Here is a 15582-nt window from a genome sequence, read left to right on the forward strand (position 1 = left end):
GATGGAGCGATCATTTGCGTGCGTCGGCCATCAAATCGAGCCGTGAAGAGCTGATCGGCCGGACCGCTAACTGACTTCAGCTTCCCTTTCTTTTCTCCCCCTTCTCCTATTATGAGGATTCGATTTTTGACGATAGGATGGATACCGTCTGGGAACGTTTCCACGCACAAAGGTCCAGCCAGATGCGGCGTCCTCCGGCCGCCATCCCTGCCACCGAAACGTCACCGGGGCCTTCGAGCCCGGCTCGAGGTTTAGCTGTTAGCATCCGAGGCCTGCGCGATGCTGCTCTTGTATCTTCAATTTTATCATCCCACGTTGGGGGGAATTTTCTTTTGCACACAGTGGAGCCGAACAAATAAAAGATTTTTGGAGCCCGTGCTTAAAGAGAAATGCATCACGGCTTCTTTCTGGTGGCTTCTGGAATACAAAACAGTCTCATCTGTAAAAATTCTACAGTTTTTTTGTTTTTTCTGTTTTAATGTACATTTGGATTTTATATCATGTATGAATTTAAAATAAGTGCACCATAGTTAATAGGGCCGCATGGTGGTTTCGCGGTTAGCACTTCTGCTTCAGTTCTTTGCTTTGAGATATGAATCTAGATGAAACGTTGGCATCTACAGGTCATGTTAGTTATTGCATAATCAAGCAGTGGTTTTACACATGTGAATTTCACAGACAAGACGGACGGGTGAGACACTCTCACGGCTACCTTTCGAAATACATACTTCAATATGTTCGTCAATGGCAGTAAACGGTTGGGTTCAAGTTGACAAATATGAGTAATACAAATATGCCTTTGAGTCTTTACGACCGCCGGTGCTGCTTTTTTTCCTCAGCCACTCAACTCTGCATCCGTTAACCATTTTGTACTCGTTTAGTATTTGCAGTCGGTGTCACTCTTGAATTCATCTGCTTGTATGGTTTGGGAGGTGCTCCCGTTTTGGTTAGCAACGCGTTTCAAATGAGCATCATGAGAAATGTCTGCCTTTTTTTTCTGTATGGGACAAGGGATGACGCACGTGCTCATTAATCGGGTTTACTCAAGGTCGTCGGCGTTCCTTTGGTGCAACGCATAACCACACGTTGGTCTTTGAACGCGAGCCGATGCTGGACAGACCTTGAGCGGACAAAAATAGCCCAAGCTCATCTTGTTCCTAGTTTGGTGCGCCCACCAGCTCTGCCTCTTCTTCTGTCCCTGCAAGGAAATGGACCAGCAGTCCTGATGATGGACTCCTCAGTGGGGAGAGATCCTCCTTCCTGTTTGTTTTTACGTCTGTGCTTCAACATTGCCACTTCCTTTTCTGATATTTTGGCCGGTGGTCTGCGGACCATTTTGCGTCCGAGTCGCTGCATTCGCTCAGCGAGGCGAACGTGACATCGCTTTCTCGCACGAGCCGCGGCGGCTGGCTGCCTCCAGGCTGAAAAATGATCTCGGGGGTGATTCAAGATTGGACTCATCGTTAACTCTTGTCGGCGCGAAATGAACTTTGAGGTGCCGGTGTGAGAGATGAGAAGTCAAATGTTGTCGAATGCCTCTTGGCTAATATTTTGGGAGCACACCCAAAACCAAAAGCACAAGAGTCCGTTTGTGGCGACCGTACGGAGGCGCGGGAGCAGCTCAAGGCAGAATTTGCCCTCGCCACGCGTGGTAGCTTGAAGTCTCTGTTTAGCGCTGTAAATCTAGTTTGAAACCGACAGCGCGGCCGATGAACGCAGTCCGAGGACCACAAGGGAAACCATTGTCCTCTGCCCAAGTACTTCTGTTGCGTTCGGGTGCGCCTTCCATGAAGACGCACACCAGAAAGAAGACTGCAGGCAAGAAACAAGGAAACGTTTGATTGACACAAATTGAAGTTGGAGCGCTAAAAAAAATAGTACTAGAATTAAAACTGATTGGGTTCTTTGCTTGTCAAGCCTAATGAGGACAAGCGCCGTCGAAAACAGGAAGGCTGGATGCTTTTGCAAGACTCGAACCTTGGCAATTGCAAGGCGCGGTGCCGCCTTAGCCAAGAAAGCGGTAGCTGGTTTTCGGGCAGACCGCTTGGCAGCTCTCGCTCTTTTCACAATTTTTTCCTCTCGTGCTGCCTTTTATTAGCGTCGTAAAAACCGTGCGCCATACAAGCGCGAGTGCTAATCAGCTCCTGATGCCCAGCCACACTTGCGCCCTCAGATGTCATTCATATAACGACACTGGTCATTGGTGCATGTGTTGAATGGAAATTCCATTGATTCACAATATAGTCACCGTATCATGAAAAAGCAACGGATGCGTCAGGAGCCTCGTTGAATGAAGTCTGCTGATTTCCAAGAGACTTTTCAAGTATTGTCAGAAAGTTGAGCTCCACCTCCATCAAATAGTTATGATGTGGAATTGATGGTTGATTGGCCATCTCACCCAATCGTTTATCTTCTGTAAAACTCGCCGCTGAGCCCCAGGCCACCTCAGCCAACTCCGGCCGCGACGTGACTTATACAAGCAGCCAACTGAAGTGGCCAGGCCGGACCGTGAATATTGCGTAATCGGATTTCAAAAAAAAAAAAAAAACACTTGTCGTCTCACCAATATTCTTAAATGAATAAATTGGAGTAAATATTTGCGACACCACCACGCCTACGGACAGTTTGGTCTTCAGTTCATCACATGACTTCCACCATGCAGTCGTCTCCTCAGTGTGACGCTGCCATTGCATTCCCTCGTTTTGACACTCGCTGTTGTATTTTTTTTCTTGACTCGTCTCGTCTTACAACGTGCATCAATTGTGTTTGAAAACCGCCCGTCAAAACGACTGAGCTGTTTTGACAAAGCAGCCGAGACCGCGCACTACAACGAAGACCCGCAGACGCAACGTCACATGTTGGTCATGTAAGCTGAGAACCAGCCAGTGTGACTTTTGTCTGGAACATCCCAAAAAAAAAAAAATCTTCTTTCACAGGACAAGTCCTGTTCTGTCCAGACAAACAGATGCGCCTCTGTGGCATCTCAACCCCTCGCGCAACTGTCAGTCAGCGACGAGCGTCTGTCAACATTTGAAAAATGGCAAGATCAAGCGGTTGTTTGCGTTGTCTGTCTCGCAGAGCGCCGACTGCCTGCGGAACAACAAAGATTCTCGCCTTCTGTGGGCCAAGGACGACTTTCTGCTGACGACGGGCTTTGACAGGGTAAGGAGGAAATTTTGCTCATTTTCTTTCCGTACATTTTCATCTGGCTCAAATTCAAAGTCATTATGCCGATTGATTGAAATGAAATAGATTCTCAACATAGCAAATTTGAATGTATATAAATATTCAAGTCACCAAGTGTAAAATTGAACAAGCAGGAGAAATTTATTACGAGAGGCCTTGTGGTCGAAATGTTTGTGAGCGAGCCCTTCCAAATACCACCACAATGGTGGAAGTTTATTTAGAAACTGTTGCCCTTAATCATGATCACAGCCACCCCTTCTCTCGCGTCATATGATGCTGTCAAATGTTAGGGTTAGTTCAAACAGCACCATCACTGATTTGAGCAGTGGGGGTGAAGTGGCAGCAAAACAGGCCAAAATCCAAATCCCACTTTCACATTTGCATTCAAACTACAAAAGATCTGGCCTATCTGTCCATTTTCCAAATCAAATGCGGTTCTACGTTAAAGGAATTCTCGCTGAATGATGTCCTTGGAACTTGATGTGTGCTAGCGCTCCTCTTTGAAACGGCTTCTTGTTGTTTTTTGAAGATGCGTAACCGTGAGGTGAGGCTTTGGGACAGCAGGAACTTGTCTTCCTCCTTGAGCTCCCAGACCTTCGGCACCTCCGGCGGGTGAGTACCGCACCAGTGCGCGACCCGATGCGGTCCCTCCACTTAAGTCACTGTCACGACGACTCGCTGTTGAATGTCTTCGTTGTATTTAGCGAGTGAATACCCCCCACCCCCCACCCCCCTCGCCGATGTGGGGGGACCCCCCCCCCCCATAGCTGTGACACCGTAGCGCCACATTCGTGGCGTTCCTCTGAGTGCCGTGACGGGGCTCGTCGACACCTCAGCGCCTCTCGCTTCTGCAGCCGCTCCGTTTATTTTTCCGAAGGAGGGCCGACGGAAAGCGGGAATGTGGCCGGGAATTCAGATGGCGGAGGAATTCTCGAGTAAAAGTGTTTCCGTTTATAGAGCCGTGTCGTGTATTTTAATGATACCGCGGAGAAAAATGTCGAAACGAGCGGCAAACTTTTAGCGCCGCGGGCCCAAATGCTCACTTCTGATTATACAACAGCAACTACTGTGAAATCAGCAAAACAGAGCAGCAGATAAAAACAAGCACAAGCAGGCGTTGTGGTATTGACAAGTCTATTGAGGCCCCTTCCAAAAACTTTTGATGGTCTTTTTTTTTGACAAATGAATCACTGACTGCCAAACCTTTGCTTGTTGTTAAATAAGTTGAGTTCACTTCCAGCGTACAACAACTCCCGTATCGCTAATTTCTGCGAGGCAAAAAAAAAAAAAAACAAAACTTGTTAGTCAGGTCACTCATATCTCAAGGCGCTTTTCGGGTGACACGCTTTTGATATGATTGACGCACGCATGAAAAAAAAAAATGCAAATACCTCCACAAGTGTTGAAGTAAACAATAATACATAAAAAGTTCTCACGTCAAATGTTTACGGGTGTGACGACGAATCAACAGATAATCGATCGTTATGTTAGTTGATAACGGGTTAGTTTGGTTTAAAGACTTTTCTTAGCTTCAAATTTCAACCTCTCAATGGTTAATTTTCACAATTACTGTATATTTATTGCAATAATAGAGCCGACTGATTATCTTTCTTTCATCCAAATAAAACGACTTAATTCAAGTCGGATTCCACCATTTAAGTCAAAATTTACATCAAAGTACTTTGTATAAAAAAAAAAAAAACAAATACATTGAAATAAACGAGACGATGTACAGTACTTAGCACGACTGCTGAGAGGTGGATGGAGAAGAAGAAGGGGAGGCTGTGCTTAGCTATTGCCAAGGAACCTGGTTGGTCCTCAGTCCTCCCCATCTCGACAAGTATCAAAGAACCTTGTTTTGCGATCATCGTAGGAACGGAAGCCTTCACATGCGCTCAAATACGGGCTTTGTCTTTAGGAACTGTCAGCGCGGTCGACCGACTGAAGCCTCGGTGGTGTTGGTGTCTCTCCTTTCTCCAATCTTTTCATGATCCTGAGCTCCGTTTCCGTGGTCATGGATTTACCTTTGGCTTCAGAAGCATTGCTAAAAGACACAGATTTCTTCTTTGGGGGCGTAATGTCTAAAAAGGAGGGCGAAAAATGCAAAGAGCGCACAAACACGGACAAGCATTAGCCAGACAAAATGGCGGACGGGGGACAGGCGTTGTCAAGTCGAAACGTCTCGGGTCGAGACCGTCTTAACACGAGGACTCCCTGTATCAGGATTATTGCCTATTTTCTGAAAAACTGTCACTGAATCATAATCAATTCATATTTAGTCAGTTATTTGAATCATTGAAGAGAATCTTTACACGTAGCCCTCGAAAATGTTCTTTCCAGCGTGCGGCCGGTCTGCGCCGACACTTCCCCTGCGTTGCTTCCAATGACCTTTTTTCCCCAAAGTCGACTCCGGCCCGATGAAGATAAGCGTTGATGTGGAAAATGCTTTATTATTCCCAAAACGTGCTCTGTGCTTACTCCCCTTAACGGACGACGGTAGCAACGCTGCCGCCTCGCTGTCACATCTCGTAAGCTCTTCGGATTTATGAATGTCTGGCATTATCGATTATCATTTCCATAAGAGCTGTCTCTCCTACACGGCTTGTTTTTAAAGACGTGCCTTCATTCATCGCGCCGCACCGCCTCGTTCTCGGGTTCCCTTTCGGGCTTCGGCTCTCGTCAGTGGTGCGTTATCGCGCCGGGTTTTCTCCTGGGCAATTTTGTGTGCGTCGAGCGTTGCCTGGGCCCGGCGCACGTGTTGACAAAATGCGGCCGTCAAAAGGGAGACCTTGTTTCCATTTATCTCTGCGCTCGCTGAAATTCAACCGTGCCGTTCCGTGGCGTGTGTGTCCAGCCGAGGGAGTCGCAGTCAAACGTACAGAGTGGATCATTTCCTCCGTGTCATTTTTAAGCCCCGAAGTACGCATAGAGACGGATTTTGTCGTCGTCGTCGTCCCCCGACTGTTCCTAATTAAAAGGGCTGCGGTAAACACGGGCTGCAATTGGAGCGGCAAGCTGGCTTCCATCACGTTAGCGCCGCCCGTCCACAGATTTCAGTAGGACTGTTTGGCTTGGACGGCCGCAAACTTCAAGAGGCTCGGCGCGCGAGCCAGTCGAAATGGGCTGTGGCTGGAATCATTTTAAATGCAGAATAATGAAGGGGTAATGTTATTTTGGAGGGAGATGGAGTTGAAATAATAATGGCAGCAAGGATACGGAGCTGAAAACTGTTGCGTTCTGGAGTACAAACGGCGCTTGTGGACCCAAGAGAACACAGTAGATACCACGTATGCGTATGCAAATGTGTTTAACACGTTCACACTACAGTGGAGATCATCACGAATTGATCAGCTGAGTAGCAAAGACTTTCCGTTCTGTGCAGTTGATTGTTGCAAAATCATGTCTGAAGCTCGACTTAGCTGCAGCCAGCAGACGTTTCAACCAGTTTTTCTGTCTGAAGAAGTCCAACGTGTCAGCTATGCAAAGTTGAGCTCCAACCACGCATCATTTGGCTCAGCGGATCCCCGCCATTGAAACGCGAGTTCGGAACATTCACAGCGAGATTCTCACATCCCTTCGAAAAATAAGTGGAAGTCCATTAATTGGACACTCTAAATTGCCCCAAGGTGTGATTGTGAGAGGCTGTTTGTCTCTATGTGCCCCGCGATTGGCTGGCAACCAGTTCAGGGTGTTACGCCACCTGCCTCCTGCCCGTTGACAGCCGGGATAGGCTCCAGCACTCCCTCTGACCCTCGTGAGGATAAGTGGCGAGGAAAATGGATGGATATAAGGAAGTCTTGAAGTTGTAGCTCGCAGTAAGCGGTATCGCTCTGTGTGGGTTACTTGGTTTTACGATAAGTGTTCCCCTCAACTGCCAAGTACAAATGATGTATTTTTGCATTTTTAAAAAAAACAAACGACAAGGTAGAACAATAAAAATAGCAAAAGCTGCAAAATCGGTCCGATTGTCACGCGCCCACAAGCGAGTTAGACCAATGACTGCCATGGGCGGCAAACGTGTAGCGTACGTAATGTTCCAGCTAACTGTGGATTGCCCTGACCTGCCGCAGACTCAGTCGAGAGAACCGGTCCATTTGTTTTCCCAACCCTGCCACAGGTTATACAAAGAGGCCGGCCTCTGAGTCCAGCGGCGCTGACAGACGCCCGATCTTAATTTTTTTTGCGGCGCGCGCCAGGTGCGACGCACACCCCCTTCTCCGTGTCGTCTATTTCGGTGTGTTTTTCCTCGCGGGGTCGTGCCTGAGTGCAGGGCGGCCCGCTCATCGGGTGTAATTTAGCCAGGCTCCCTCCCCTTTAATCAAACGGATCGAGGAGAGGCCCGGGAACACTCGCCCCTTTCTTCCGTCGTGGCCCAGGCGCTCTGAAAATCAGTCCCAGATGAAGGCTTTCCTGTGGGGATTAGGTGCAGCTGCGGCGTGGCGAAGCAAAGCTACACTACAAAAAAGTTCCAAACGCGCCATGTTTGGACCTCGCGTCTTTCTTTCCCTTTCGACGTATGTAAATGTCGGAGAAAAATGACAGTCGTCAGGTGGACGTCGCCACCCGCTCGGCAGTTCATCCGTTGCAACTGGAAGACGTGTCAAAGAACCCGAAGTCCGCGTTCTGACAGATCAAACGGGAGGTCCGCAATGTGTTAGTCATTTGGGCTGGAAGCAACGGCGAGGTTTGACCAGGAAAAAAAAAGGCAACGTCCCAAAACCCCTTTTTTTAAAGAAACACCCTCTCGAGGAACCTCGGAAGGCTAATATGACCACATTTGATGTGACCTAGAAGATCAAATGTCTCAAACTCCCCAAATGCCACAAATCCAGACTACCGCGAGTCATTTTTCATCCCGCTCTTGAGACCTCGTCATTTTCTTCCTCCGATCTGTTGTCTCTCTTCACTGGTTGATTTCACGTGTTGCCGAGTTCCCGGTATCTGGAATTCTATTTGAAATTTCCTTTGACTACCAAAAAAAAAAAAAAAAAAAACCACGCACACACATGGAAGTATGCAGAATGTTTGGCACGGGATATTTAATATAATTCACCGAGGGTTTTGGTTTCATCCCGCAGGTATGCGCTCAGCACTCCAGGGGATTAGAAAGACCTTTTTGTGTGAACTTGCCACAGAAGGGAAAAACGGAGAAGAAAGCCTCTTTCCTCTCGCTTTCTCGCATCCTTCCTTCTTGTCTTCGATTCACCTTCGTGAATGGCTTTTGCCGTTCGTGTGGTGATTTGTCAAAGGACGTGGCAGCTGAGAACGTCATCAAAATCATCATAAAGCGGTGTGGAGTTTTGGAGACTGTCCGGCCCAAATTTTCCAGCCTGCTGCAGCTGGAGGTATTGCTTTTGTCAGCATTTGGGGGAAAATCTATTTTGTTTTGCTTTTTCTCAAATGAAATGTGCTCGCTCAAGCATCTGGGATGGGTTCCCTGTACAGAAGCCTTCGCGGCGTTTCGGGCCATCCCAATTCCACTTTGGCGCGCGGTTCTCCCTTCCCCGGGAGGGTAAAGCTCCAGTAGCCGATCTCTCCGATGAAGACGTGAGGAAGGTTGGCAGCGAATGCGAGCCCTTAAGTGGAAACAGCGCAGGGCATTCATCGTAAAAACATACGGATGCGACGCGAGGACGGCGTTGGACTCACGCCGACGGGCCCGGCACTTGGCCCTGAAATATTCCCGCTCACATTTGTTCGTAATTTTCTCGTCACTCCGGTGTCTCCAATCTATTAGTTGCAATTTCATTCTAATATACACAGCAAGTTTTGACACTTGGGCACCTTTCTACACGTTATAGCGTTGCCCCCCCCCCCCCCCCCCGCCCCCTTCACAAGAACGAGTAAGTGAAGGCCACTTTAAATCTCTTTTACCTTCTCCCAGATCGTGATGATCCTCTTTACTGAGGAAAAAACACTTTCAGAAGTGTGTTTCCCATTAGTCGACGGTTTCCGCCCACCCCGCAGCCCCCGCGGCCTCCTCTGGCGCTTCTGGGCAGATGTCACCGCACACCTCACAGCCCGACAAAGGAGAAGAACACTCCGAAGGGAAGGAAGGATAAAGTGAGATTGCGGTCGAATCTGACAAACTGTCGCAAAGTCGCCTGCGAGCGAGACAAATCCTGTCGTGATATTTTCTACGTCGACTGTTTTACTTGGTTCGAAGTGGTTCTCCTCACTGGTGACGCTTTTCCATTGCCAAGAGGATTTTTCGAGTGACTGGTCAGCCGCGGTTCCGAGCTAGCTGAGACGCGAACATACATACGGGTGACGTGAACAACTGCTGGATTTTCAGTGGACCAGTTGACAGTGTCCGCGCTGGGGCAGAACACTTTTGTACGTCACTGTTCTGAGATTCCGGTTAGAATTTTGGGCCCCGCCTTCCTGTCTGCACTTTGCCCTCGGTCTCCTCTCGGATAAAATGCGGCTCCTGACCAGAGTCCCTGACGCCTCTCCATTGTTTGTTTTTGACGTGTTTTGTTGCGACCGATGCCTTCAACGGAGTGTGGTTTTCACTCTTTGCCAGAAATTGAAACGGAGACAAGTGGAGCCGTTCGTGTTGAGCAGCGGAAGTGCAGCATTTTGGAGCTAATGACATCCGGTTGAGGATTGCCATTTTTATTTGCTCAAGAGTAACTTCTGGGTTTCTTATGGTATCCAAACAAACACGCGTCTATTGAAATATTCTGAGTATGTATGTAGAGAGAATTTTCACATGTGCTTCACTACGAGGTTAACGCTCCTCCGGTGATGACTTTTGCCCCCTACGAATAGCGCGTAGACTCAATGAAACGAATCAGAGAGACAAAAAGCAAAGCAGCTCATTAGTGGTGAAACTAAAAGCCAGTATTTTGAAGCTATAGTACTGCAAGACGCAACTGTCCCGATTGCTCAAGCGAGGCTTAAAATATTTCACCCAAGCCTATGATTTAATGTCCTGAATCTGTGCTACTCAAATGTGAATCTAACGGTCACGCCAGTTTTTCGATTGGCTTTCCTCTCTTCTCCTCCTGGGGGGGAAAAAAAAAAAAAAAAAAATTAAAAAGGTAATCCAGATTCCTCACAACGCTCCCTGAAATGGGAATGACCGGGAATGGATTGGCCTTCTGTGTTAACGGCAGAGGTGGGAGGGCACGTGTGCTTTTGGCCAGATGATGTCACTTGCCGTGTGGCTGCCATTTGTCCTCTCACGTTGTGGAAAGAAGTCCGTGGCAGCCAGTCCGGGAAAGATACGTCACACTTTGTTTAGTGGCAATGGGGCCGGTGTAGCCTCGGCTAACTTTGTTTTGGCTTTTGCGTTTTCTCATTTGATGAGATTCTCAAGTCGCTGGCACTCTTACACGGGAATTTACCGGATTCCGAGGTAGTTTCAGAGTCGGGACCTCATCGGTGGAGGAAAAGTGCGAGGTTTAACACAAGAGATGGCAGTCCACCGTCCACATATTGGCTCTCAAGTTGGACGTTTCAAAAATATTCTACCCGCCACCACCTCTGCATAATGCGCGTACCCTAATGGCAGACAACGAGGCGCTCTAAAGTGGCTATGCGGATATACAGGGTGTCCATGAAGTCTCTTTACCATTTCAAAAATGTATTAAAAATGCAATTGATTATTTTATTCAGATTTCTTCCACTGCATTCAGCGTTTATCAAAGTTTTTTTGTTGTTTGTTTTTTTTACCTCTTTTAATACACTTCTTCATGGGCACCATTAGTTGTACGAAGCACATCAAGACGGTACTCGATTTCTTGCCGTGTTCGTAATTGTGGCGACGGCATCAGTAATCCTTTGCTTTAGGTCAGTAATGTCTCCTTGTCTTTGTTCGATACACGATATCTTTAACGTAGCCCCATCGAAAGAAGTCCAGGAGAGCGATATCAGGTGAAGGTGGCGGCCGAGGAATTGGCCCATCCCTTCCAATCCGCCGGTCTGGAAATGTTTGATTGAGGAACCCTCGAACGTGCAGCGGCCAATGTGGTGGTGCGCCCGCCATCTTGCTGAAAAATGATGGTTGGTTGAAGGTCATTCAGTTGTGGTGCCACACATTCAGTTAAAAGGTCAAGGTAAACATTTGCAGAAATTGATGTTGAAGAAAAATGGAGCAATTATTCGATTGCACATGATCCCACACCACGCATTCACCTTTGGGCTTTTACTCTAAATTTCTCGAGTCAAGTGGGGTTGTTCCGATCTCACATTGTGTTTGTTCAGTTTCCCTGAAATGATGAAAGGTTGCCTCATCCCTGAAACACACAAATGCAGTGTGGTTAAAAAAAAAAAAAAAACTTGAATAAACACTAAATACAATATAACCAATCTGAATAAAATATCTAATCAATTGCATTTTTAATACATTTTTGAAATGATAAAGAGACTTTATGGACACCCCGTACTATCTCATAGGAAGATGTGACACGGCTCGTCACAATTGCGGCAGATAACCGCCGATATGAACAAAGGCGCTCCAGTTCTTATGTCGTGGGGCATTTTAAATCGGGAAAACTCAGTGTGCAATTCACTTGTGTTTGGAAAGTGCAGACTCTTTAAATTGCACATTTCTTTTTTGGGTGTAAATACCACGGTTGCGCGTTTGTGGTCATATGTTCACACGCAAGCAGGTTTTAGGCCTTGAACCAGTTTTCTGCCAGTCAGAATTCTCTCATCTGTCAGGAAATGTTATGACAACAAAAGCTACCCTGCACCTGCACGGGCCTCCTTATCTCCTTTCTCGGGGATCCACGTGCATGCGCAGAGCCGACCCAAGTGCGCTCGGCACTAAGCAGATTAAAAATGTTCGCGGAAATGCGGTGGCCGGTTGTGTAGAAGCTAGTTAGAAGTGGAAGAGGAGAAGGAAAGGTGGAGGGGCCTCGGGGGCCGGGGGGCCGGGACTCCAGGCGAGAGGGCTCTGTGGATTTTTCCACTTCCAACATCGTCTCTGTATGAAGCCACCTGACGTTATTTCAGTGAGGTCAATTAGTCAGACGGCAATTGTGTGGACGTTTTGTGCAGTGGTTGGGGGGGGGGCCCCCGGGGACCAAAAGGTTGGAGAAAAGGGACTCAGTGTTGTGGAAGTGTAAGCCCTCCATTGTTCGGCTGCTTGTGTTTGAACTTGGTTATGAGGTCGGCAGCGTGTTGAGGTCCAAATCCATGAATAAAAAGATGGACTTTCATTCTCATTTCCCTCGTTTGTTCCTCGGAACTCCCGTCGGTCGATCTGCAGCGAGTGAAAGTAGCAATTACAAATGAGCGACTGCTACAAACCATTTCAAAGAAGGCTAGGATAGCGTCAGGGATAACTTGCACCGGGCGTTTTTCTTGCGTTTGGCAAATGAGTTTCCGTCGTCCTCCGTTCACAAAAGCGGGAAAATGAAGGTGAGCGAAACTTGATAGCTTGATATTGTGATTTGTGCGAAAGCGTCATCCACGCGAAAAGTTGATTCAAGGCGAGCGGGCCCTTGTTTGTTGAATGTGTTGTTTTTATTCCCCAAAGTGTTTGAATGCGAGGCGAGAGGCGTTAATTACCGTGACCTGCAGAGCTGCTCATCCGTAAGGCCGACCGGACGGGCCTCCCGCCGCCTCGAGACGTGTGAAGACAACGAGCTTTGCGCTACCCTTAAGCTCCTCCTCGTTTTGGGGCTTTGTTCCATCGTGTTGGTGTGCGTGGGGGGCACCGCGGGGCAGCCGAGGCACAGGTGCCTCTTATGTGGCAGGCCAACCGTGAGCCGGAGGGCCTGCATTGCGACAGTCAATTAAGAACGGTCACACTTGACGTCTTTTATGCTTGCGTGTAAAGACAAGCTTGCGTTGTGGACCATTTGTCCAAACAATCTTTAGCATCTCTTGACAGTTGCGATGACAAATGTTGCTTTTGTGAATCGTTCAGCCTTGACATAGGTGCGATGCTTATCTCGAAGGATAAAGAGCGTGAATCCCACGCCGTAGTTTTGTTTTGGATGGGTTTTCGTTCAGCCTCATGAAAACGGCCGTTGTGTCCACCCACCTTTTGTAGCTTTCCACTGGATTCTTTAGAATGCCATTTACAAAGGTCAGCTCTTGAAGTGAGGGTGAAAGAGCGACTTTTCCCCACAAAGATCCTTAGATAAACATTTAAAGGCAAGGCCGGCACGGACCAGGCGGGAGGCCTCCGCCGCAGGAAAATATTTGCCCGTCTGCTTGTTCCCCGAGAGACTGAAGGGGACAAAGCCGCAGAAGTGCTGGGCCTTTCATCCACACTTTCCCCGGTTATGTCCTGAGGGGATCTGGCTTTTCAGTAGCACTGGACTGGAACAACACGGACTAGCAAGAAGAGATTCACACATGTGCGCACGTGTGGGGTGGCTTTTATTGTCCACACACATCCTGATCAACATCGTCTTCGCGCGCTCTACGACGGCTGGCGGGCAGATTTCACAACTCAAAGCTGAGGATTTGGACCCTGGACAGCCGACCTCGCCCACTTTCCTAAGAAATGACGTAGCTTCTCCGCTCCCTGAGACGTCGATTGAATGGATTGTCAGCCCTTTACAGGAAATGACAGAGATACAGCAAAGAGCATCACGCAAGCAATGATTTGCAGGACTTTCCGCAACATTCAATTGTCGTACTTGAGCAGGAAAGTGAACTCCGCTCCCAACGCATGACGAGGGTCCTTGTCAATGATTCTGATTCCATTATCCATTTCCACCATTAGCTGGAGAGACCCTTGCTGAAAATCAGCAAAAAGTTTTGTAGAGCTTGAAGTCGAAATGATTGATGGTTTAGAAGAGAACTGCATCGCTCGGGATGCAAGTTCTTTTCAAAGGTACTGCTTTTGCAGCCTTCTCGGGAGTCCATATTATCCATGTTTAAAAAAAAAAAAAAGAACCAAACTTGGGAGTCTGATCATTAGTCCTTTGGGGGAACTTTAATATAGATGTTGCTCAAGAGAGCGAAAGAGACTCCGACTTCTGGTGACTTCTAAATGCGATATTGCTCTGACCTTGTACTCCTTTGCTGCTTTACTCATTTTCTCTCTTTTCTTTCTTGAATTTTCACTCATAAATATGAGGCGTGGAGTCTGCCGCCGCCTCCCAAGCGCACTCTGCGAAAACCGTGACGGTGAAAAGACACGTGGCCCTGGTAGCGCAGGCACAAGTGGCTCCTGATGTGAAAACCGGTGAAGTCGCTCGCAGATTGAAGGATGAGATGGCGAGACGAAAGGTTACAGGCCGACGACGGCCGGGGAGAACGCGAGCCAGACCCGAAGGGAAGTCGGAAAAAAGAGAGAATGCGTCCCGGCTGCTGAGATGGAGTTGGCACCGTGTTCCCTCCCTGCTTCTGACCTTCACTTAGTTTCGGTAAATTATACCTCTTAAGATGGAAAGTATGCAGCGGTAGAACTTGAGAGACCCCCACTCCCACCCCCGCGAGCTCCTCGGTCTGCTTTCCTCCTTTTCAGAAATGCGACTTCTTCTTTTGTTAGATTTATCTCTGCTCTCTATGAAGTCGTTTCCTTCTTTGGTGACTGCAGTTTTATGTTAGCCATCCATCACGCTGCTCCATCTCCGGCTTCCGCATACAGTGTGTGTTTTTCTGTCCTCTACTTTCCCCTCGCACTCGCCACAGTTATGCTATTTTCTGCTCTGCACGGAGGATGCGTTTAGCTTGCGGTCGCCTGGGAAGTAATGGCTACATTAGTATGGGGGTCTGCAGAATGACTACCTTCTCCGAGCAGCAACGGCGACGGGCCCCGCGCGCACCGACGCAAACTTTCCAATCAGCCGAACGCATCCAGCGTTTGCAGCCGCCAGTCGCGCCCGTCCTGAGGCGGCGGCCCCGGGCCGGCTGGCGGGCGCCCAAACAGGCACGCGGCATCGGTCTGCCCGGCGGGCGCCCTCTGTTTATGTTTGCGTAGCGCGGCGGCCACTCTCGGAGGGAAGCTCTGGCGCGCGAGCGCCCTCGAAACAAAGCACGGCGACGCTCGCCAAGCTGCGACTGCCGTGGGCCAGCGAGTGACTTTTGGCGCGTGTCGCTGCAACCAGACGCCAGTCACTTCTGCTGTTAAAAAAAAAAAAAAAAAAATGATTGGATTGATATTATCGTTTGCAGTTTCAGGGTTTGAATTGTGGTTTTGCTTGACAGTGCAGTATTGCTTTCAAAAGTGGGTTATCTATCTGCTTGAATTCCTCGTTCCCGGAGTGGCGACGTAACCCGAAACTGTTCGTACGTCGGAACGTGCCAATCTATCACTAACCTCCGCTAATGCAGCAGTGATACATATTTTTAATGAAGCACTTTCAGTTCATACACATACATAAAATGAAAAACCGCGAATATGGCAGTAACAAAGTGTGTCCTGTGCCCGATGATTACATATTCTTACGCCGCGCTGCAAGCTAGTTTACGGTGCGCCGGTCG

General features: G+C 48.3%; 1 protein-coding gene and 1 long non-coding RNA gene across 6 annotated transcripts in view; one reads left to right on the forward strand and one right to left on the reverse strand.

Annotated features, from left to right (window-relative positions):
• Positions 1-15582, forward strand: part of LOC133514256 (mitochondrial import inner membrane translocase subunit TIM16-like) — a 92270-nt gene that overhangs the window by 19745 nt on the left and 56943 nt on the right. For all 5 annotated transcript variants that reach the window (XM_061845791.1, XM_061845790.1, XM_061845788.1 and 2 more), the window contains exons 8-9: positions 3079-3162; positions 3716-3798. In XM_061845791.1, the coding sequence (XP_061701775.1) occupies positions 3079-3162; positions 3716-3798 (167 nt within the window). The remainder of the gene's footprint in view (positions 1-3078; positions 3163-3715; positions 3799-15582) is intronic.
• Positions 10415-12127, reverse strand: LOC133514265 (uncharacterized). Its single transcript, XR_009798757.1, has 2 exons — positions 11329-12127; positions 10415-11183 (listed from the first exon to the last, which is right to left on the reverse strand). It is a non-coding gene; the product is annotated as an uncharacterized LOC133514265 (long non-coding RNA).

Source organism: Syngnathoides biaculeatus, chromosome 16, assembly GCF_019802595.1.
Source record: "Syngnathoides biaculeatus isolate LvHL_M chromosome 16, ASM1980259v1, whole genome shotgun sequence".
Lineage (NCBI taxonomy): Eukaryota > Metazoa > Chordata > Actinopteri > Syngnathiformes > Syngnathidae > Syngnathoides > Syngnathoides biaculeatus.